This window comes from Cyprinodon variegatus, unplaced genomic scaffold (assembly GCF_000732505.1).
Source record: "Cyprinodon variegatus isolate N-32 unplaced genomic scaffold, C_variegatus-1.0 Scaffold174, whole genome shotgun sequence".
Classification (NCBI taxonomy): domain Eukaryota; kingdom Metazoa; phylum Chordata; class Actinopteri; order Cyprinodontiformes; family Cyprinodontidae; genus Cyprinodon; species Cyprinodon variegatus.
In genome coordinates, this window is record NW_015150627.1 from 582,318 (window position 1) to 608,184 (window position 25,867).

At 36.7% G+C, this 25,867-nt stretch overlaps 1 protein-coding gene across 2 annotated transcripts in view; it reads left to right on the top strand.

Annotated features, from left to right (window-relative positions):
- The window catches only part of galnt13 (polypeptide N-acetylgalactosaminyltransferase 13), a 61,822-nt gene extending 40,461 nt beyond the window's left edge, over window positions 1-21,361 (top strand). The window contains exons 9-13 of one of the 2 annotated variants that reach the window (XM_015378510.1): window positions 1,283-1,422; window positions 5,762-5,860; window positions 7,853-7,987; window positions 11,830-12,055; window positions 20,104-20,205. In XM_015378510.1, coding sequence (XP_015233996.1) covers window positions 1,283-1,422; window positions 5,762-5,860; window positions 7,853-7,987; window positions 11,830-12,015 — 560 coding nt within the window. In that variant the 3' untranslated portion in view covers window positions 12,016-12,055; window positions 20,104-20,205. Of the gene's footprint in view, window positions 1-1,282; window positions 1,423-5,761; window positions 5,861-7,852; window positions 7,988-11,829; window positions 12,056-20,103 lie in introns of both variants that reach the window. The other variant, XM_015378511.1, reaches the window with a different exon arrangement.
- Window positions 21,362-25,867: the final 4,506 nt, after the last annotated feature.

Genomic DNA, 25,867 nt, shown 5'->3' on the forward strand with positions numbered 1-25,867 from the left:
AAATTATATGAAATTGTGTTATATCACACTGGTCCTATGGTCACTCTATTACAGATGGAGTAATGTAACAAAAGTAATTTCTCCCTGGGATTATTTCTGATTCTGAGTCCTGGTTGATGGGACAGGTGTTGTGAATGAAACGGCCCCCAGCTTGAAAGAGCTCCTGTGTGGTGCTGAATGTGTGCATTGATGACTGAAAGACATCTTCTGCCTCCATTTATCTGTTTACTACAGTGTGTTGAATCCATGTTAATGTGGATTTAAAGACAGTTCAATAGTGGAAAAAACTTCAGGGAGGGATATAAAAAAAATGTTCAATGAACCAAAACTTTCGCGACCCCCATGCAGTACCTCTGTGGACCCCCTAGGGGTCCCGGACCCCCTGTTGAAGACCTCAGCTATAGAGTATTTTACATTTGTAACAAAAAATTATCTCATCTGAACACAGCACCACGTTTGCGGTGTCCCTTGCACGTCGTCTAACACATTTTAGGACTTCTTTTTACATTGGGGTTCCCTCTTGCTTTAACTGTGGATAACTGCAGCTTCTAAAATAAATGCGCTTATGATGGCAGTGCCTTGCAACTATAATTTCAGTAAAATACTATTTGTTGTTCTAATTTATCAAGAATCAAGCAGTATAAATGTTTTTTTCAAATGACTATAAATATATCTCAATTGTTAACATTTGGTTGGTACATGAATGTGCTTGTCCCTTTCTATTTGATTGGTTTTTGCAGCACTCAGTTTATGGTCACACTCTTGTGCCTGTTTTAAAGAAAAAGAAGTGCTGTTTTCCCTCCTTTGCAATCAAGCTCTTTCATAATAAATTACCACCCCGTATCTATCCGCACGTGAGCTATGGCTCCTCAAGAGGCACTGCAAGACAAACCATCTGCTCGATGTGTTTGTGTCTGTGCCCAGTTGCTGTCTAATCCTTCCCTTCTTTTCAGTTTCAACAGCGCTGATACATCAGGCTGTTTTTATTTGGCAGCTTAAAGCCTATTTCTGAGAGCAGCATTAACCTAAACAGTGCAGCTGTTTGGTAGATGTCTATGTGTAAAATAGGCCCAGGAGGCAGGTTAATGATGCATAACTTAAAAGGAAATCCTCCTCTAATTACCCACATGGCAAACACGTTTTTTAAGGGCTGACATGTTGGTGAGGAGAGGCCCTCTTGTGTTTCTTTATGGTGATGCAAGAAAACAGAGCTGGGAAATATGATTCAGCCTGATGGCCTGCTCTGAATAAATATGTATATCTCCTCTCTTGGCCCCTGCAGGTGTGATGCGGGTGGACTATGGAGACGTCTCCTCCCGCAAAGCTCTTAGAGAGGCCTTGAGGTGCAAACCATTTTCCTGGTATCTAGAGAACATCTATCCAGACTCCCAGATCCCAAGAAGATACTACTCACTTGGTGAAGTATGAGGACCCGCGTACTTTAATTCTGTAGTTTGTTTGTTTTTTGTCTGCAGTTTGTCTGATACAGGTTCCTCTCATAAAAATGGGAATATCTTCAAAAAGTGAATTTATATCAGTATTAGAAATCAAAGTGTTACACTTGTTCATAAATGTATTACATACATAGCAATAATACATTTTTTGTTGGCTAATGGAAAACCCTAATTTATGTATTTTTCTTAATTTACAATAATACATAAGGTACATTAAAAGAAAAAGTTTTGTATTTGTTATACAGTTTATATAATCAGTATTTACTAAGAACTAATTTTGCAGGAATTAGTTTTGAAATTCAGTGTGCCATGGATGCAGTCAACCAGTGGCTCGACTCATGCGCCCTGAAACTCGCTTTAAAACTGCATCTCTGCATTGCTGAATCTGGTGTCTCTCATCTTCCTTTTTATTACACCTCCGAAAATAAGCCTCTCCATAAATCATGTTGGCAGAGGAAAGCATGAGGTGTTTCAAAATGTCATGGTTAACTGCTGCAGGGACTTTAGACTTAATGCAGCCTAGTGAACCAATACCAGCCGATCATATGGCTCCTCTAATTGTCACAGAGGGTTTTCAGAGACAACTGGGATTCTTTGCCACTCTGCCCAGACTCCTATTTCTAAATACAATGGGAGATATCAGAAAGGAAGATATTACACCTCCAAGCAACAATCAAACCAATCCTAATTCTGGTTAAGGATTGGTTTAACACAAGGAATAAAATGGTTGTGTCCTGAGTCCTGAAATTTTCCCTAGGTCTTAACACTTTATAGGGCAATCAGTGAAATACTTTAAAAATCAAAATTTCAAGCCAATAGTGTTATTGGAATCCAGGACAACACCTTATTACCTTTGTAACATTAAAAAAATATGGATATTCTGATGGCAAAAATGAATGTCAATGTGATAACAAGAAACTCAAACTTGCCCTAAAAAACAAAAACAAAAGTGCTTCTAAAAGAAATTCATGCAAAACACTCAGAGTGAAAGAAACATTTTTTTTTGGGTGCAACATAACCTTAGAGGCATTAATGCTGATACTGACACTTAAATTTTTTAGTTTATAAAGCTAAATTTTATTGTTAACTAGGCTTCTTAACTTTTTAATTTTACGTTTTACCTTTTTAATTAGCTTTTTACCCCTTTTTTCTTGACTTGTTTCATTCAACTTAATTCACAGTAGGTAGTATATCATTCAGCCGCTCATCTAATTGGTTTAAATGCAATTGATCAAAAATGGTAACTTGGCCTATAAAGGTTAAAGTTTTTATTTGTGAAATTTTGCATCATAGTCCTCTGAAAGCTTTGGTACCAAATTTTTTCCTTCCACTAAACCTTTGCTTTAATGGAATAGAAACAACTTGTACTGTCCCAGAGTGAAGCAATTCAAAAGTGACAGTGGCAAAAGTATAAGATAGAAGAACGATTACAGGTACATACCAGAGTAAATGATGTGAAAATTAACAAGATTTTGAAAGTTGATTTATACATGAAAAGAGAAAAAAAAGACACCTAAGGAGGGAAAAGCATTGTGTGCTTATTTATAAAATAGCAATATCCTAAAATGAGAAAATTCAGGTTAAAAAGCAAAAAAGGAAATCTGGGAAGATATTCTAATTTGCACTCTGAGAACCCAGTTTCTTCAGCAGCAACCTTCTGTGGCTCACCCTCCTTCCCACGGTCTCATTGACTGCATGCTGAGTACATTTTCAAGTCATGAGTCCTTCCTGATTTATATCTATTTTAGAATTATTTTTATTGGTCTTATTTAATTAGATAAAAAAAGAAACTACTATTATATACATATATACATACATAGTGAAATTTTCACTTTATGAATTAAAATCCGAAAATACTTTAACTTTAGGTTTGATTTCTGATTAACTGCGATGGTGCTGTGTATAGTGTTTTCAAAGAGACAATATTACTATGAGATAAATGGGAAATTCTGTGAAACAAAGAAAAGATTAAGAAAAAAGATAAAAGTAGACACGCCTGATCGTTGGTATTGAGCACCTGTAACAAACAACGCTCGGATGGTTGCTCCACTGATCTTTGAGACATTTGCAGATTTATTTTTTGCATAATGAGGAATTGAGGTCAACTTTATGTATCTGATCTCAGCTCTGCTAGTAAAACCCCATTTTTAAAAATGTCTTTATTTCTAAATATCAAAATAAATAAAGTGTGTCTGTCGCAGGGGAACCAATGTATCTGATCTTCAGCTAAGATAAGACCTTTTTAGTTAGCAAGATATTACAAGTTTAAGCCCCTGCTAACTTTTAGTAACCCGATTTGCCTTTTTTTATGCATGTCTGTTCCAATGCAGAGTTTGTTATAGTCATTATAGCCCTAAATTGCCTTAAATAGCCATTTAAAAGGTAGTGTGAATAAAACGGCTTAGTATCCTCTAACAGCTGAAGATAGGAGGATTTTTCACCATTACTTTTTGCTTGCATGTCACTTTAAAAAAGATGAGTTTGTTTATTTCACCTCTTGTCGCAATTTTTCTTTTAGCCAGACTTCTGTGAGGCTGGATCTCCATTAAAGTAACACTATCAGCCTTTTTGTAACAGCTGTAAATGCTGGGTTTAGTATTTCTTAACTGTGTCGTTTTAGTTGTTAAGAGCTACAAATGCAGCAGTTAAAGATACTGCTGAGTCAATTAGAAGCCATAAGAGGACTTGATAACATGGGCAACTCAAAACTCAGCACTTACGGCAGTATTGCTCCTTTAATATAATGTATTTTTGATTAAAACTTTATTTTATGGTGTAGGAAAGAACACTGATTTTAAATTTTGGGGTTTACACATTTCGTAAACAGTTTCTTTGTGTTATTTTTATTTATTTTTAATCTTATTTTTAATTTTTTCCACAGTCAATAACGATATGGTGACAGCGTTTTCTATTACTTTCTTACATTTGATGTTACGACATGTTTTAACACCTCATAGAAACCATTAAGGCATTTAAAAGCAGAGAGTTATTGTTTTAACTATTCTGTGTATTTTTTTACACAGAATTTTAACCACGCTTTATTGTCTGTTCTGCAAATCCTTAAAGGAAAGAGTGCCAAACTGGGGTGATTAGATTACTGTAAAAATAATGCAAGATTTATAGGATTTAAGACTCTTCTTATCATAATAAATGATACTACATTTTGATATCTTCAGTTTCTTTCAAAAATATTAAATTGATATCTAAACCAAAATTATTTTTTACAAATGAATGAGAAAAATTCGCAGTTAAAAATTGGTTCTGCAATATTTTCAAAAAATATTTTTATCCTTCTTAATTACCATTAGATATTTAAATGCATATAATTTTTTATTGACCTTCTTTCTGGGTGTTATTACTCATAATTTTGATTAATTATCATAAATTTTTCTTTTTAGTTTTTGAGATTGGAAAGCCAGCCTACCTTCACTCTAATGTTCAGCTAATCTACCATGGCTATGAATAATTACAAGCTGAACAGGTGAGATGGCCTTTGGAAAGGGAAATGTCAGTAATTCAAATACAATTGTGATCAGTGGGTTGGAAAATGAGCCTAAGTTGTGATGTGGTATATCAAAGACAACAGCTGTATTCTTAATGTAAAGTTATGTATGTTTTATTTTAGATAATGAAAAAGGAAATATAAACAGAAACATTTATACTACGATTTTTTTGCCCATGCCTCCATAGACCTTGCACTAATTATCTGAAGCCATTCAGTCCACAGAGAGATCGAGGTCATGTCTATAGGTGCACTCTGTCTGCTGCTCTTCCAGTTCTAGAAAGCCAAATTTATATATAAATTTACATGCGATTCATGTCAGTGTGCATGCATGAAATTCCTCTTTAAAAGGAAGCAAATCCCATAGAAAGGGGAGAAAATGGCAATAAAAGTGCATGAAGTGTTGATTTACCTGTAGCCCCATCTTATTAGTTTTGCTAAACAGCTTGAATATACTTAATTTTCTTATGTTTTATCAAAGAAATTACATTTCCAGTTTGATAAATGCTCCTGACAGATCTGGGTTGGAGCTGGCTTCCATCACTGCCACCATCAGATGTCTATCTTTGGTTTTCTAACAGGAAGATGTATTCAAATCTTTGACCTGTTAACTTAATTGAGAAGTTTAAAATTACAAAACTAACCAACTAGAGGACAATATAAAGTTTTCAGTATGATGGTTTTAAAAGTAGTTGTTTTGAATGGTAGAATAATTGAAGACAGGACAGTGGACAGAGGTTAATTTTCTTGATTATAATAAAGAATAAAACAAAACAAAAAACTCCTGTTATGCATCTGCCTACAGATCAGAAATGTGGAGACAAACCAGTGTGTGGACAACATGGGACGGAAGGAGAATGAGAAAGTTGGCTTTTTCAACTGTCATGGCATGGGTGGCAACCAGGTGAGAGAGCAACTTTATTTTTAGATACAGCAGGTTTAGATACAGCCTTTTATACATGTTGTTCAGGGAAAACACTGGTTATCTTGTAAACATTCTATATATCGCATTATTACATGTCATTTTTTTAATTCATAAAAAATTGCCACTTTTAAAATTCTATAGCTTTTTATTTTTATTGACTTGTTAGAATGTATTCATGTCATTTATATCAGATGTAAATCAGAAATGCTCACCAACATTCCTTCCATCACCTACCAGATTCCCAGCTGTCCACCATCTACTGTAATTTATCCATGAAGCAGCAGCGTATTATAAAAGAAATATGCCTTCAGTGGTCCGTAAAAAAAGATTTCCATTTGCTATAAACCGCAATGATGAGAGAGATTATTTTATTTCACCTTTTAATTGTTTTTCTTGGTTATTTCTTAAAAAATTTCTACCCGATCGTTTTCTAGAATATTGGCCCATTGCTAAGGTTCATTGTCCATTTAGATTTAGATTTATTTTCACATACAAAAATTTTTACAACAATAATACACAGTTTAAAGGAAAGGTTAAAAAGGCCCTAGGCTCTTATAAGGCACCTCTGCTAATGTAATAATTCACAGCAACACAAAAAGACAAGTCAGTATATCAAATGTATTAAATATGCATGTTATATGCAATTTGTGATTAGCATAACTTTTATAAGAAAAATATGTAGTTATGGATGGAAGAGCTGGTGGTAGTATTGTCCAAATAAAAGGTCCTCTATATTTAAAATATTTAAAATGTGCTGCATAATGATAAGCATAAATCCCCAGAATGTCTTGTTAAATAGGTTTGAGTCTCAAAAGAATATTTTAATAAGCTATGGAAAAACTATTGGCAAATCGGTAATTAAATGCACACATTTTTACATAAACAGACATATACAATATATGTCCCCATTAAATATGGACAAAATGTTGCCTTTTATAAAAAGAGCATATGAGGAGAGGCTATTTGAGAAATTCATTATTTATAAAAATCTCTTAAATGAATGAAAATCTTATGAAGATATGATTGACATGTAGCACCCACGCACAATTGCAATAAAATGTGAATATTTTAAACATAATATAACTTCAACATACAGGAATGGTTAATAAAATGTCTGACTCTACTGAAGATGCATATTGATTTCATAGTTTTTCTGCAAACCTGTTTAGTAAGGCGCTTCTTACTTAATTTTTCATCAGCTGCATTAAGAAGCATTATTAGCCTGACTTTAAATTCATGTTTTTCAATGTTCCCATATAATGTTCTTCCTGATGGAGTATCTTTGCTGAACATTTTGAGTACTGGATGTTGTCATTTGTACACATCTGGCATCAGGAAATATTACTTAGGGAATATATAACATAACATAGATGTCACATGAGAACAAATTAAGATTTACTTGATGCCACAAGTTTAAAAAAAAAAAAACTCAAATTGATTTAAGCAGAAGCTTATAAGTCTAAGGCATTTTCCAAAATTTTTAAAAACTGAGTAATTTTTGTGTTCAAAATGACCAGAATATGGAGAGTGTGACAAAAAGTTCTCTAATTATTTTGGCATTTAACAAATAGAAATGACTGTGGTAATTTCTACAGATCCTTCAGATGTATGATAGTGTTTTGAAGTTGGTTCTAGCTGTAAAAATCTTTAGAAAAATAAATCTAATTGAAATAATATATACATGGCATTTGGATTATTTAGTATAACAATTTTTCTTCATTTTTAAACATCATGAAAAAAAAACAACTGATGCACTTTTTAAATACACAAAGATGAAGGGCTTCATTTAGCGGGATAAAACCTGTTAAAGGTTTGTTTTCACACCTGCAGTTGAAGGAACATTTAAAATGACTTTTCTCAGCCTAGAAAGTACTTTGTTCCAGTTGAATGTATTCAAACTCTCCACTGCAGCCAAAAGTCAATATTTTAAATGAAATTAGTTGTCTTTAATCTTCATGTTGCAACCCCCAGGTCTTTTCATATACAGCGGATAAAGAAATCCGGACGGATGACCTTTGTTTGGATGTCTCCAGGCTTAACGGACCCGTCAAAATGCTCAAGTGTCACCACATGAAGGGAAACCAGATGTTTGAGTACGACACCGAGGTAGGATCTGTGTTTACTGCAGGGACTAAATGAAGCAGTTGTAGGTGGTCCATCTGGCCCCTGATGATTTTTTCCCCTTAAATTTAAAGGAGTGGGTTATTATTACACCATATTTTCTGTTGCTCTGCTACATTTCTTGAATCATCCTCAACTTTTGTTAGATAGTTTGTGCATTTCTCAAAACAATTTGAACACAAAGCAAAACACCATTGATTACCTGCAAAAGGTTGTCTCATCTTTCAAAACTAAAAATCTGTCTGTAAACATGTTGGTGCCATCTGAATAAAAGTCATTTTCTCACTCTGTTTATTAGACAGTAAAATGATGTTTCTAGTGTATTCTGGAGGGATTTTCTTATGAACTATTGCTGGACTTCTGTTTATGATTAGTTATAACTGATAGTTTATCATACGTATAGAGTCGATTGCAAGGAACTGGACAATATTCTGATTTACAGTTTTACTGTTTGTACTGTGCTTTGTTGACTGACTGGGTTATTGCACCATAGAAAGGAAAAGACAGCACTATAAAGAACAAAAACAAAACTGAAAATTTGGATTCAGGATGGTCTCCTTAGGGAAAACTGTTGATAAAGCTAGGAATTACATACCTGTTATGTTGATAAAACGTCTGAATGACACATTTCTTCTATAAGCATATGACTGCACCCTTTGACCAACCCCTGCCACTTGTGAGCACATGATTGAGAAGGTGTTCTAAAATCGTGGCTTTTATCTCATCAGGAACTCTCATATGTCCTCTGCTTCCTCTGATTCTTCCTCCCTCTTCTCTGCTATGCAGCTTCACCCTTCATCCTCTTGCTTGTCGTTGACCCCATTCAAGTCCTTCCCTCTCCATTTATCAGACATTGTCACATTGTGTTGAGCTCCGACTGTATATTTGCCAGTTGATGGTTCATGTGATGCACACTTAGGCTGTTTCCGATTACTGGTTGATCTATTGCTTCAAAATTTCTCTCCATTAGTAAAATTCAAGCTTCATATGAATTTGGGTTTTTGCAAATTAAGGACAGTTTTAGAACAGAAGTTAATTAAAATAAAAATATAAGCTTGACATATTATGACAACTTATTTATATGATGAACTAAGGCCTAAATGTTGTGATGGATGAGACTATGAGGGACCCAATATAATGTATTTTGCTGAACATAACATTGAAACAGCGCGACTAATAATGTGGTAAAACAGCTCAACTGTACATAAATATTTGCATGAATGTTCCAAAGCAATTCCAACTTGTTCAAAGAAACTGCTTTTGTGCCCAAAGACACAAGAATGTGAAGATTTAATAAGTAGCTTTTAACAACTTAGCAATTTTTCATCTGATAAATGTACTAAAGCAACAGAGAAAAACTGTAGAAGCAATAGAAAATGGAGTACATTTTTTTTTCTGCCACTAGATGGCGTTGTTTTTTGTTTTCTATATTTTTTTTTTACACCGCACAGTGTTGAGTTGCTATTTCCATCCAGCAGCTGTGTCTCCTCTCATCTTCTCTCATTTCATATAGTATGTTGGCAAGTGGGAGTATGATTTTGAGGTAAGCTGTCTAAATTCTCCATCCTTTAACTTCCAATAGATTAACTCGTATCCTGTGCTCCCAGTGCTGTGATAGCCTGTGGTGACCATAGAGAATCACAGGTTCTAAGGATTGAACTAAAAATCTATACGGGAAGCTCTTTACATCTGAATGTTATTAATTAGAAATTCTCAACAGGCCAAAAACCTGTAAAAATCTTCTTTTATGAAACAACTTAAATTGAACCTTTTATTTTCTCTGTTGATCAAGATATTGGAAGCAAATAATGATACAAAAACACATATTTTTTTGCAAACATTGCTTTAAAAATCAAACATAACCTCTTAAAATCTAAATGATTAAAATACACTAAGAATGCTTTAAAAAAAGTTAACATCTGTGTGCATTAGGGGTCTTTTGTCACCATGTTCTACACACTAGAGAAAATACAGATTTTAAATTACACAATTGCACATCTATTTTAGAACTTTCATTTGTTCAGCAAGATGAATGACATTGGTTCACACTGGATATCAAACACTAAAGTTTCATTTTACTGTATACTCCTGTCTGTGAAAAATGTAAATTTAATATTCAGTCGAATGAGGAATCAGATGTTGTGTTAAAGACACAACATGGCATTTTATGCTCATGGGAAAAGTAAAAAATATTCCCCCCTAAGCCTTCTTAAGCCTTGTTGCCTGACTGGTCAAAAAGATATCAGCTTATACAACTCCAAAAACCATTTTTGTTTTAACTATTTATGCATTTTGAAATCATTGGGGACATGCTTTAAAGGTCCTGCAGTCTAATCTGTGAGTGATTGACTTGTCACATGGCTTGCGTGTCAATATGGCAAGGCAAAGAAGCCCACAGGCCATTTCCATCACGCACTGATCAAACCCCATGAGGAATTCTTTAATTACGACATGTGCTCAGGGCGCTTTCTTAAAGTGGGAAAAAAAAGTCTGAATAAATAATGAATAAAGCAAACCAGTCTTTCATACTGGTATACACTATTGGGGATTCAGGGTTATTTTTAGCCCAGGTGTGACTGATAAGGACTGAATGTTTGGTCGCTGGAGAACCCTGAAATATTAATTTGCTCATCAGCTCACTTTCTTATATTTAGTTTCTGATACTCCTGTGTTTCCTTTGAAAAATATGGCTTCTTCTCATTTGAAATGTTATGATGCTTTTGCCATAATTGAAGTGTTATAACTTTTTTGGAAATCGTCCCTTTTTTTTTGTTAAAATTCTGTCAACATGCCACTTTATTCACCATTTTTGCATTATATATATATATATATATATACATTATTTTGTTTAAGAGAAATACAAACTTATAACTCCAAAATGCAGATTTTATTTAAGGTTTTTATGTTTAAATTATTTAAATATGAGCAGTTATGAGCAATTATTCAAATATGAGCAAACTTAATTACAGCCATTTGTTTACCTACTGTTGAGCCAGATTCAGGTTAATGCACGTAATCTTTACATTTGACCAAAATCTTTCTTTTTACTAAATAATGTATAATCTCTTTGGATTGGTCAAGCCAGAATTCCAATCTGATTATCTTCCAGGAGCTAAAGATGATGGGAAGGGGTCTTTCAAATACAAAGAGTTGCCTTTAAGAAAGAATAAATCATCAAAGCAAAATGGGAAGCATGCAAGACATAAATCAACTTTTTGAAAGGTTTTATTGTTACTAGATTTTTCTGTTGATTATTCATCAGGATAAAGAAAACTTTAACTACCGGTATGCCATTTTTTATTAAAACAAACCAAAACAATAAAAACATTTCAATTCCATCAAGAAAACAATTTTTGATTAAAATTATTCTTAAAGCAATAAAATCTGATTAGGTTAAATTATTTTGTTATATGTACTGTTTCTAGCTCATTAAAGAAGTAGTATTTCCAACAATAATACCCTGTATGCAACTGTTTGAGCATACATACCAATACATACATACACAAATTAATCAAAATAAATTGTAGTTCTTTTTTCCTGTTGACAGATTTTAAAAAATGAATGTAGGATGTTAAAAAGGTAGCTTGGCTCAGATATGTTCACCTCAAGTGTTGGTTCTCTATAGTTTTTATAAGTTTTGGTAGATATATTAGTGTTCATCCAGTGTTCATCTGGTCTTTGGTCTGGTTTAATGAGAAATGTATGACGGAAACATAAAGAAAATCTACATGTACTGTGAAAACTGACACTCCAATTTCTTGGTATAAATAATTACCTTCCCTACTTTCAAAAACCATGTGTCCCTCTTCCTTTCTGGATCCGTGCAGAAACACACCTTCCTCCACATCATCACCCAATCATGCCTGACCATCAGCCGTTTGGAGGATGGCACCTATGGCCCCACCGTGGAGTACTGTAACAACAGCCCCTTACAGGCCTGGATCCTCCACAACTACACCCGCCTGGAGGTCGCTAGGCACCTCTACTTCAGCCCCACCGATTATATTATTTAAATACTTTGCTCTTTTGGAGCAGCGGTGGGGGTGGCATGAGGTGAGCATGAGCTAAAGCTAAAATAGCATTGGTGATCCAACTGTAGCTTTAGTGTAGATATATTAGATATTTTCTGCCCTTAGATGCCTCCATAGTAGATAGTGCTTTTAGATATTTTGCCTTCTTGCTCTTTTGCAGGAAGAGCAGATGGATTTAGAACATGTTGTGCGTCTTTCGGGTCGTAGAATGCGGATGCAGATTGTTCTAGGAGGTATTAAAAAGCTTTCACTGGTGACCTTTCAGAGGGAATCCATGAAGACGGGGCAGAAGCACATTAAGCAATGACAGATGTCCCGTCAAGATGCTTCAGTGTATAAGATGCTATCTGCAGGACCTTTAGCTAGACTTCATGCTAAATTAGATCTCATTTGACATTTATTTCTAGCATAAATGTTTTATTTTGATGTGAATATTCACTGGCTGCGTCCTGGTCTGCCCACGCCTGGTGAGTGATGTTTGAAACGTAGGAGGATGTGTTTATTTTTAGTTGATTATCTACCAGCACACATGATTGAAATGGGTCTACCATTGTTTACAAGTTCTTTGAAGTGATCCTTCATTGTGCAGCTACCTTTTCATTGCTCTGGACACTCAGATGGCTCTCTTATTGGCCTGAAGCAGCTGTGCACAATGTGTGCCATGTTCAGATTGTAAAAGCTATGAATTCTAATCATATGGGCTTTTCACCACTCTGCCTACTTATTTACATAGCTGTTAGAGATGCTTTGCTTAGCTTCTCCTTTCATGACAGGGTTGTTATTTTCCCACCTTTGCGCCCCTGTAATTTTCTCAATAGCCTATTCTGCTATGCGGACTTACCTCCAGTTTGCACTTCAGACTTCTAGACCTTGGTGACTCAAAGACCAAAGCATATAGCATGACATAGTTTTTGTGTCAAGGCAGCATAAATTGGGCTAGAAGCTCTCAGAACTGGTTGTGTGTGTCGAAGACATGGCAGCAAAGTGACACGCTGTTAGATGGCCTGATTTGTTGTTCGCACTCTGAGTTACTTTTGGCAGTGCCCTGAGAAGAAGGAAACACATACTCAACAGCAAGGCACCATTAAAGCAAATGAGCAATTGCTGCTTCTGCCTTGAGATAAAATAGTGGTGGGAAAGAAGAAAGGAAAAAGAAAATAAGTCAGTCTGCTAGTTTTTCACAGTGAGTCTTTTGCCTCAGTGTAAGTGTAGTGTGCTGCTTGGTGACAGAAAGGATGGTTCGAAGCAGTACTCATTTAATTAGCTGGCCTCAGCTGTGCACACGCTCAGTAACTTGCTCTGGAGGCCCTGTTTCATTTGCTCAGAGGTTCGGATGGGAGTTTTATTTGCCTTAAAGCCGGAATGAAATAATTGAGCTAAGGACAGGACCTCCACACTTAGTCGGATTTCATTTAATGCAAAACATTTTCCCTGACCTCCACTGCAATACATCTCTACTGATGACTCTTGCCATTACAATATCTTAGAATTAAAAAAGGATCTCTCTAAATAATAGCCTTATAATTCTACTTCCAGGATAGAGATGCCCCAGGCATTAATGAAAATGGGGTAAAGGGCTCATTATGCTTGACGCATGGCCATTCCGTGTGGAAAAAGAGCCGGCTGTCACAGAGTTTGCAGCATTTATACTCTGTGCGGCTTTCCCCCATTGTGGCTGGCTTCCGGTGGGGAGGCGTATTTGACAAGCTGACAACACCACACAACATGAGGAATTGGAAAACGCAGCCATTTAAAACTTGGTTAAAGCCTCATGAGCAACAATATCTTTGATGCAGTTTTTCCACATTCTGTTGATAGCGGTGATATTTATGAGCTGAATCATGACAAATCTTAAATTTTCGAAACCTTACCACCAGAAGCTGCTGCTCGCTCGCCATGTTCTCAATCAAATGGTTATGATATAAAACCATTGCACTGTTTGGCAGCTCGCTTAACGATTCTCTTATCGATTCCAGTCACGTTTCAGTAAGCAAGTACGACGTGACCAGGCGTAAGTCTAGAAAAGAAAAAAAAAAAAGGCATCCCATCGGGTAAACCGATGGCTTCATTTTAAGGAAGAGAAAGATGGCAACAAAGCGTTGTGCAATCATTGCAAAGTGGCAATTACATCCGTGGGAGGAAATATATCCAACGTGCAGAAACACCTGCGCACACGAGATGGCATACATTTTAACGAATGCCGTGTTTTTGATGCTTCCGGACAGAAGCTAAATTTACGACCAGCAGGGAAGGCAACTCTGGTGGTAAGTAGCTATTTTTATATCACTGGTTGTGCTTAATGTGGTTCCTAGTAAATCATATGCCATTTCTACCTCTCTTAGGGGTTTTTAAGGGAGTGTGCCTTTCTCGTTAATCCAGCCCTTCATTGCTAGCATGTTTAATTAGAACTACTGGTAGCTGGAATTCTTACATGATTCTAGCTGTTGCAATGGATGTAACAAAACATGCTACGAAGTTGCTCCGTAGTTCAGGGAGCGAGAGAAAGGTGACACTTGTTTATTTAAATTAGGGGGAGATGAGTTTATTTCTCGAAATTGTACAGTAATGCTTTTTCATTAAATGGATGCCTTCTCCATTAGATTTAGATGACAGTGACAAGAACCGATAAGAGAATCGAGTCGTTTCACAGAACCGAAAAGGGAATCGAAATTGTGAAAATTTTAGCAATTCCCAACCCTACAGGTTAGTTACCACCATTATCTGATGAATAGGAACGTGTGAGTCACTACCCCCCCCCCCCCCCCAGTTAGGGGGAGTGTTGGTCTAGTGGTCAGAGCAGTGCGCTTGTGCTCTGAGAGGGTTTCAAGTACCTGGTTCAATCCCAACAGCCTGCACTCTGGGTCTCTGAGCAAGACCCTTAACCCCTCACTGCTCCCCCGGCGCTTCACAATGGCAGCCCAGTGCTCCCCAAGGGGATCTGTTAAATGCAGAGGTACATTTCTCCAGTGTGAGATCAATAAAGTTCAATTATAAATAATTATAGAAGCAGGAGCAAGTGGATCAGATGAGCAGTGATGAGAAACAGGGCAGAGCTAGACAGGTGAATGAAATGAACAATCAAGCCAGCCATCAGCACCAAAATCATGACACTTTATCTTTGCTCTGTAATCTGCTTATCCTTTAATAATTGTCAGGATAAATCTTCATTGTAATTCTATAATGCCAACATTTGTTGTTACTGTAGCTGTAAAAAATTAACCATACATTGTTTTCTCTAGATTGAAGGGTTAATTTAAACTTCTACTTTTAAACTAAAGTAGTCAGTCTTTGCTTTAAATAACATTCTAATATCCATGCTAATAATAATAGCATTGGCATATTTTGTCTGACAAAGTCACATGCATGCAGAAACTGCGTTGGGCTTTACAAGACAGGCTTCAGTAGAAATATTATGGCATTTCATTTCAAGGTCTTTCTACTGGTATTGCAGCTTCTCATTCTCAGAAGCTACAGAAAACCATTTTCTTTTATGTCAGGATTATATCATTTTTATTTTTATCTTTTTTTTTCCTTTTTCTAAATAAAGACACTGCTTTGTTCTTTTTTCCAGTGTTTTTGGCAGGTGTGAGGGATCGTGTGCCACCTGCTCTTTGTTGTCACTCAGAACAAATAAGCCTTGTTGGGCAGTCTGCACTGTGCTCTTCAGGAAACATACACATGTATGTGTGTGTGTGTGTGTGTGTGTGTGTGTGTGTGTGTGTGTGCACATCATTGTATCTGGGCAGAGAAATACAGGTCCCTGTGTTTTATAGCTTGAGATCAAACAAGGCCTGAGCGCCTCTGCGAGCTCATTAGTCTGGATATCCTCTGTCAACGGCCAAGCCACAATCTTGTTTTAATGAACAATTACAGTGTGTCTCTATCTTAGGATTGAAAAAAGCTGTGGCAATCGCAGACTGAGTATTGTAGTCCATCACATGTGCTTTACTTCATGTTCCTTGAGGATGTCTCCCAAGATAGGGCTGCTCACTCAGACTGCTAAATCTGGAGTTATATCTACTGATATTTCAACAACAGTGGAAGATATTCATAAATTATATTTTATACATTAAAGAGCTGTATGTCATTGTTGCATTTTCAGCATAGGTGTGCAAAATGTTTACTTTACTGTCATGATTTCTTCTAACCAGAGATGCACAAATCTCAAAATCTGTTTCTTTAAAAGCTCTGATCTTCTGATAGAAAAAATGTCCAATTCTAAAACAGCAATTGAAAAGGTCAGATTTACTATTCTATATAGTATTATGTTAAATTGATGAAAAAGTATGTCCTACAATGCATTGTATGGTCTTAAGACTTACAGAGAAAAAAAAATGTTTCAGTATTAGAACAGCTGGTTTAAATCCCAATCAGCGCTCTTGTTTATCGATCCTCTGCTACATGTACAGTTAAAATAAAAAACTGCACACATCAGATGAAAATTAAAAACATTGTAATTATAGCTGTGGAAATTTTGGAATTGAATTAAAGCCTGAAATGAAAATGTTGCAAATAATCTGTATTCGATTTATTGCTGAAAGCCATACAATAAATACCCAATATTGATAAATCGGGTGATGAAGGTGAACAATGCCTACATTCACTTGAGGTTTGCAGGGCAAAAGGCTGCTAATATATATGAACAATGATTGTTAGATGAGAGTGGAGGTTGAAATCCCCTCAAAATGGTAAAACAGTTTCCTTCTAGTACCGATTTACAACCTCTCTGCTTCCTCTAAAATCATTTTGCTGGACCTTTGAGATGTTGAAATGTCTTGATTTGGGTCACTGCAATTGATGCGCTGGGTTATCTGCAGGTGACCACAACATTTTCAGCTTGATCTACTCTACCCCTGACTGACCGGCTTTATACTCAAAAGCACAATTTCTTACGCACCAGTGAACCCACTATACCTAAGCTCTACTGGGTTACACTGAGAACAGCTCTCCTTTCGGCTTAGATCAGGAGCTGCCAACCAAGTCAGTTGGGATGGAACTGTTTATCTACAGCAAGCATGTTCAAAGTCGGGCTTGAGGGCTGCTGTCCTACAGGTTTTCAATGTTTCTCTGCATCTATTCATCCATGCCTGCGATAAGAAGTTTCTTTTGATGTTGTGAGAGGCGCTCTTGAAAGTTGTGACTGGATTTGTTTAAACTTTTAAGCCTCTTTGTATGAAGTACATATTTTGATCAAGATGAGAAATCTGCTTCCTGTAATGTTGAAGTACCAATAAATGGTAATGGTAAATGGCCTGTATTTATATAGCGCTTTTTCAAGTCAGGAGACTTGACCAAAGCGCTTTACACTACATTCAGTCATTCACCCATTCACGCACACACTCATGGACAGCTGTGACTACATTGTAGCCACAGCTTTCCTGGGGCTCACTGACAGAAGCGAGGCTGCCATACACCGGCGCCACCGGGCCCTCTGACCACCATCATTAGACAATGCAGGTAAAGTGTCTTGCCCAAGGACACAACAACACCGAAAGTCGGAGTTGGGGCTTGAACCGTCAATCCTTCGATTTCAGGGCAAACTCCTACATCCAACGCCACTGCCGCCCTAACTAACAATAGTTTGCATCAAATAATTTGATTAAACAGGCTTAGTTTTTGGGAATATAGAACAATTCTGCTGTAATTTGCAGTTATGGAGCTGTTGTTACTATGTTAATTTGACAAACCGGATCTTCTCAACATTCTTTTTCCTGTTTGGTGCGATTGCAATTGCGGATCTTCACCTGGCTGGAGCAGGGCAAAAAATAGCTTGGCTCCATATTTTGACTGAAGGACGAAGAAGACGCACGTGGACCGTGACGTGCGGATGAGTAGCGGTGAATGTGGAATAGTTAGTACGTGAGCAGGGCAGAGCGGAGTGTTGATGGTGGATGTGGAATCTGGGGGTTAGCGGAGAACATCTTACATCTGAGAAGGTGAACATGAACGGTTAATTTAAAACCACTGAGAGCTCTATGTTGTTGGGGTGGGGAAGTCATCTCTGCTGCCTTCATGCTGTATGGCTTCTGTCTTGTGGCACACATTGATGAGGTGTACAGGTTCATTTCATCACAACAGGTGGGTCTTTTTTCAGTTGGTTCTGTCACCTGGCTCCTCCAGCTAACTTGACAGAGCAGCAGACAGACGGAGACTGACGGGTGAGAGGGGGACAAACAGTGGGAGAGAAACACAATAATTAGACTGATGAAGGAAGGCCAGCTTCTATTCTGGAGTCTTAGTTAAATCCCAGCTGCCACAGCGGGACTGAATGTTCGGATTCAGAAGCAACGTAATGGTATTAAGACATCATCAGTTTTCCAGAGATATATATTTTATGAAGCAGGTTTATTAATCAGTATTTGTCTGCTGATCTCATTCTGACAGATTCTGAAACAGCTTGGGTTAAGGCCAATTTATTTTGGTAGATGAAGCCACAATTGGCCTGTGATGTATGATATGGCCTGTGTGTATCTTTGTTAATTTTGGGTCCATATTTATCAAAACACATATATATTATATACAAATATATTTTGAAATGAAAATATCATTTTAAATATCCTGGATACACATCCAGTGACATTTAAGTCCTTGTAACGTTTTTTTTTGTCGCATTACATCCATAAAAACCAAATATAAATGTGCTATATTAGTCTGTTATGTTATGCACCAACAAAAAGTGGTTTATATTTAGTTTTTTTCCTTATTTACTTCAGGATCCTCATTAGTCTCTACCAGAGTAGAGACTACTCCTCCTGTGGTCCATTTTAAATTACAAACATCACAATAAATACATGCAACAAACTTAGTGGCATTAATGAAAAAGACAACAAAACATAAAAAAAATTAATGATTTGTATCTGCAGCTTTCTGTATCTTTGTACAATTCAACTGTTTGGTGTTACAACTTGGTGGTCTGTACATGCAACAGAGTAGAACAGGTTTTTGATGTGGAAGATGCATTTTTTTCTTTGTTTTTTCTATTAACAAATCTCTCATGAATGTTTTTATTCTGGAGAGAAGAGTCGTTTGAGCATTAAAACCCGACAAAGGTCACTATTATGCCTCTTGCTATGCAGAAGCAGCAAGAAAAACAACAACCATGGCAGATGATGATGCTGAGAGCAGTATTTATGTTTAAACATATTGAAAAGATTGTGTTTTTATGGTTGGAAAAGACCGCTAGATTCGCGCCGGCACTACCATCCATGTTTACTTCCGTAAACACAGAGCATGCTGGCCTGTAACGTCATTGCGTCCTCTACTGCACAAGCGGGACACTTGCGTTGTATGACTGCAGTTCACACAGGAGATCACATACAAGTCACATATATCTGGAAATATCAACGGCAATGCGAAAAAAAATTCGGATTTCACAAAAAAAATCGGAATTGAGCATCAAGGCATGCAATGTGAACATAGCCTCAGATTCTAAAAGTCCTTCATAAATCCCACGATAATGTTCTGTTGTTCAGAGACTAGTACAAGTTGCTGACCTGTCATGTTAAGCAAAGTTTTCAATTCCTCAATATCCTTCTTCACCTCTTTTGTGATCACGGTGTTGGCAGCCTCCTGGCCTTGGTATGGTGTGGTAGCTGTAGTAGCGGTTTCCTCCAGGTGAACACAGTTTAGAAACCTAGCTGTGTTTGCTCCAACATGGTTGTCATACAGGTCAGAGGCTACAAGGTTTATAATTACACAGTGGAAGAGAAAATGTTTATGTTTACGTTTTAACATATAAAATAATGACATGCCTTTGTAGTCAGGCCTGTATTCTCTGGTATAACCTACAAGTCTATAACTGCATATATACATGTACCATATTGTTGAGAATCTGTGGCAAGATTTCAAAATTAATATTCACTTACAGTCTTCATTCACTCTCTAATTTTTCTATAAATGATTTGACACAGTTTTAATCTCTCGTTCTCATGCTTGTTCTTTATTTCAAATCTAATTCTTTCCTATTTCTATTTAAAGCTTCCTATATGGGTGTTTTTTTATTGTTTATTTTTGTAGGTTTATAATAAGTTTACACTGGCAATGACCTGTTTCCCACTCATCTCTCCTCAGCACCTCACACTGCTCCACGTTAATAGCAACCAGTGTTTGGACATGCCATCTGAGGAGGACAAGATGGCCCCCACCCTGAGAGACTGCAGCGGTAGCCGCTCCCAGCAGTGGCTGCTTCGTAACATGACTCTGAGCATCTGATCCCTCATCATCAGTCCCACCTCTTCCTGCTTCTAACCTGTCCTCCATCCAGACCCTCACCAGGTGGATCTTCAATCTATGCTTCCTCCTGCAGCTGCCTGGCCACCAGTCATAAAGAAGCTGGAGCGCAGCTGAGGCTTAACTTTCTCTATGGAGTCATATCCTGTTACAGCTGGCCTAAGGTTTAAGCAAAGCCCCACCTGCCTTTCTGACCTCACAATAAGATGCAGCTTTAGGTGGTGTACAGGCTGGGAGAATATTGCATGGGGCCTGAGCATACGGAACATGGAAGCATTTGCTTGTAGCTGCCGCTGTGCTGAAAGTTAAACAAGTAAACAGAAGAGCTGGTTAAATATTGAACTATCCAAACATAGTCTGTGGTGTTATTGAGTGCATCTAATGGTGGTAAAATCTTAGCACAGCTGATTTGCTGTTCATCTTTTGTATCATCACTTTCTCCTTTGCCCAGATTAAAAAATAAAAAAAGGTCCAGCCTTAGTTTGATAGGATGGATTCAGTAAGAAAATATGGTGACAAAACACAGGGTACTATTTTTATTTATTCAGGTTTCCTTTGGTATTAAAATAAAAATTGAGTTTTTGGTTAGATTCATTTCCTTTTCCAAAAACAGAAAGACAAACTTATACATTTTCCTTTTCCCCCTGGATGCATACCTCCCCCCATTTGTCAGGTCTCGTCTGTAAACATGGTTTTTCATTTTATAAAGCATACAGAGATAACAGCCCATGATCAGATGGTGACCCATGAAATTGTTGCTATGAAACACACAATATAGAGAAGGCAATTCAATAAAAAACTGAAAGATAAGAGTTGTACCTCTTGTTAAATCAGTCAATACATTTGATTAACCTCATTATTTGGTTCAGCTTTGCTAAAACACTCAGGCCTGGTATCAGTGAGGCTTATAAGAATCACTTAAAAGGAATTATGTACAGTATGCATATGTGGAGAGAAGAAAATTGTGAACCTTTCCAGGAGTGGCTAACAATATTACTCTAAAAGTGCCTCAGTTGGTTGTAAGGTACACAAAACATATGAAGCCCAGGAGAGTGCATTTTAGTCATGACAACCATGGACATGTTTTAAAGTAAAACAATGGCTGGCCGAAAAGAATACAAATACCTGTTGAAAAATGAAATCATGAAAATCCCTCCCAAACATTTTTTTTTTTGTGATTTAACAAATGGTGAGAAAGTCTGGGGAACAGATCCGTACGGAGACCTTAACAGTCTGAACTGGCCAAAATCTGAAGCAGCAGGGAAAGCAAGATTGCCTAATAGCTACTGTCATAAGCCATACCCATTTTTTCATGAAATAGCATGAATTTTGAGAACATATGCAATGTTCAATCTGTTTTTTTGTTGTCAATATGTGATTGACAAGGTCCCCTTAAGGAAGGTCAATCACACTCTGTAACTGGTACTTCATCTATAGAGTGGGGCAAAAAAATGTTTACTAGAAAAATGAGAGTGGTCTACAATAGATAGATACACTTCAACTGAAAGACACAAATAATGAAGAAAAAAAAATCCATAAACTATAGTTTTTAAGAATCCATTTGTATATTATGGTGGAGAATAAGTATGTGGTTCAAAACAAAAGTTTAACTCAATACTTTGTTGTATAATGTTTGTTGGCAATGACATGATGTTTTTGGGCTTCTGCTGGGGAATACCACTGATCTCTATTTATTCACTGAATTGCTCAGTCAATGTCTTCAAGTCGGTCCGAGATAGCCAGACTAATGTTACACTACATACTATACTATAGGATACATTGGTGTATGTATGATTTTTTTCTTGGTTAGTACATCCACTGACTGTAAAATGACCTGTGAAACATCTTTCCAAAGAGACAAAACTGCTTGCTTTTGCCACCAAATGCTACACAGGTAGGCATTTTTATAGCTTGACTCCATGAGATTGGGGTGTGCCAAGATGGCGGCAGGTAACTTCCCTTTTTTTGGGCTATAAGCAATCCAATGAATAAAGATCAGTGGGGAACACAGACTTTTCTATGGATTTGAAGTCTGGAGTCCGGCTAGGGACTTTCCTTCGTTAACAGGGTGGTGTGTTTGGAATTATCATCATCCTAGATGACCCAGCTTTGCTCTCATTGATGGAAGGAGGGTTGGCTTAAAAATTTCACAATACATGGCCCTGTTTATTACTTCTGTAAAGGTCCCGTTTTTTATAGCAAAATTTATATTTTAAACGTTTTGTAACAGTCGTCTGGGTCCTGAAGTCTGTCCATGAGGTTCATAAATGAAAAAACCCTTTCCCCTCTGTCACTAACTCGGTTGATTTCTTCACAGCAGCCTGCTTGCCTATTGTAGATTCAGTTCTCCCAGCCTGGTGCAGGTCTACAACGTTCTTCCTAGTGTCTTTTAACAGCCCTTCGATCATGGCCATCGTTGAGTTCAGATTCTGACTGTTTGAGGCTAGGGGCAGGTGTATTTTATATATATATTTAATGAATTCTAACAGGTGCTGTTAATCCAGGTAAAAAGTGAAAGACAAAAGTGTTTCCTAAATAGGAAGTTACAGGTTTGAGATGGCCAGAGATCTTGCTTGTTTGCTGATGAGCAAATACCTATTTTCCACTATTATTTAAAAGAACTTAATTCAAAATCCTGGATTTTTTTTTCTTTTCTCATTTGTCTCTCCTACTGTAGTAGGGATGTACTTATGATGAAAACTTCAGACATCTCTGATTTTTTCAGTAGGATAGCTTGCACAAGCACTAGGGATATCCCGAGCTGATATATAAAATCGGTCCAATATCAGCCAAAAATGAATATCCAAATATTTCAGCCTGGATCTAAAACCTGTGATATCAACAAGCTGATAAAACACTGCACGTCTATCAGTCGCTGTGTACAAGTGAAGTTACCCCCGGTTAATAATAAAAGGGTTAGTTCTCTTCATAGCTATTTCTGTTGACCAATATTCAGTTTGAGTAATAACACTTGATCAAATCTTTTCTAATATGCTACACTGTAATATATGTGATAAAATTGTTCATGATTCGTGCAGATATCGTATCTGGTTGATATCTGTATTGATCATTACCAAGGCTACATCAGTATCATATCGGACTGAAAAAGTTGTATCAGGACATTCTTACTAAATAGTTTTTTGCCCGACTGTTATGTTTTACAGTGTGGCCTCAAAGACTCCTTTTTTATCCAAAAAGACATTTAAAATATATTTCTTTGCTGTAAGTTCATGGTTTTGTGGCTCTAAAATACATTTCCCTTTTAGCATCCTCACTCTAGAACAGAACCTGTGAAGTTTATTATGATTCTAATTGCATATTGCCTAAATCAGCTGCTAATCAGGCACCTCGATCCATATTCATGTTTATAAACTTTACCCAACTATTCCATTCTATTTAAAAAAATTTAAAAAGCGGTTGAATTTTTACATAACTTTACCATAAGAAAAACTTAAAAAATTAATTACTGTTGATGCATCTTCCTGATGTCATACTGTGCAAGGTAAAAAAAAAAAAAAAATCAACAATTATTCTCTTCGTCAGAAAAATAAAGAAACAGAACAAAGTATAAAAAGCCTATCCAGTTTGAAGGGTAATTGAGAAGGATTTTAAGGGTTTTTTGGATAATGCCCATTTTGTTTAATATTTTGAAGTTATTTTTTCGATAATTTTGTTAAGCAAGAAAAGAAAGAAAGAGAAAACAATGAGCCTCATCATAGTAGCATGAATTTTGAAAGTAATGTTTTTGGAGGTGTTTCTCAGAAGGAATAATGAGAAATCATACTACTGGAGCCAGATGTTTAATAAGTGTCTGTTTATGCAAAGCTTGCTATTTAAGCACGTTTTTGTTTTCACTTTTTTATTTTCGATAAAATCCATATTATATGCATATGAACAACAGCCATATCTCAAAAATGTTAACTATCCCATTCATGATTTAACAACAGAGTGTTAGCAACAGTGTTATATTCATCTGTTACCCATAGGAATGTGAGAGAGACTTGATTTGCACTGCTATAATGGAATCAGGAAACAAATGTAAATAATGCTGTGAACATGTTTGTATTACTGTTGATGTTGTAAATAAAGAACCAGTTATTTTTCTATGACACTGTACATTTGAACACCCATCAGTTACAAAGGTGATTGAAAGATAGAAAAAAAAGAGAGGTACTGAATGAATGTTTCTAGATTGTTGGTTTTGTAATTGGTTTGGGTTTTGATGCAGTGCCTTGCAAGAGTATACACATCCTTCAAATATTTTGAGGTATTTTTGAGGGGTTTGACCAAGTAAAGTGAAAACAGTTCAGTCCTTTTACTGTTTCATCTCTGAATAAAATCCACTGCTTGTTATTTAAACTCTATATGAGTACAGCTATTGTCTAAAGGCATCTGAGATTTGTAAAAACAGGAGAAAACAAACAGTAAAGTTTCAAACAAACTTTGGTAAACTAATACTGAAGCCTGAATACACGATCCGGACGTCACTGTGGCGACAGTGGCATCTGATAAAGGGGTTTGGCCTGCAACCGGTGGGTTTTCGGTTCAGGCTCCGGCTTTCAGTGTCATAGTGTCCTTGGGCAAGACACTTCACGTTTGATCTAATAAGCTGAAACAATTGTTTACATTCGATAAACATGGAGCAGCACTGGTGTGAGGGATTAGAACAGAGAAAACAGCAGAACATTAAAGCACACTTACTACATCCTGGCCTCTATACATATTGCTCTCCATTGTTTACTGTCCTGATTTCTGTTGCACTGATGACATTATCAATCCTAGCTTAGCGTGATGGAGTCACCAAACACACAGCAGTGAGAGGACAGAGGCCACGCCTCTTGCCCGTAGGGGGGTTAGACATGTTTTTATTGCCATTGGGAAGGAAGCCAAATGGCAATTGTTAGCAGTTCGAAAAACCCAAGTTTACCCACTAATTTCAGTGGGAAAGAGGCCTCTGTGTTGAAATGCAATGGAGTTAGATTGTGTCCGTGGTGTACCTCACCTCACACTCAGTGACTGCTGCAGATAAAAAGCCAGTTCCTTTACAACCCTACCAGAATAAGCAGGTAGAAATATCAACCCTTTTCATATCAATACTTTTGCAAGACACTGCAATCATCCCAAATAACACATTTGAGAATACCCAATGGACCTCAGGTAAGAGTACAGGAGAAAGTAAGTAACTATTAAAGCTACTTGAATTCTTGCAATGTTTACTTTGAATTTAAAGTAAATGTTGATGACCTCTCACATGGTTTAGTCGACTGTCATTCTATGTAAGTGCTCAGAATTAAAAGTGAAATATTGTGTTTTGTGTGCAGGCTGTAAATTGATGTTTCCTCTTTGTATGTTTTGCCTTTTTGTTAAAGAATAAAGACTGAATATAAAAGTTTCCTCAAAATCCCTGAGTTTGCAATACCTTTTAAAGACCCCTGCATATGCCATTAACAAGCCTCATGTGGTTTCTTTAGTAAATTATGGATTGTATATTTCCAAAAAAACAAAATGACTTTGTGAAGGATGTTTCATTCTCCATTGACCCATTGTGTATCAGGAGCCTGTGATTGTCAGCAGATGAAGGGACCCCTGACATGACTCATTATTC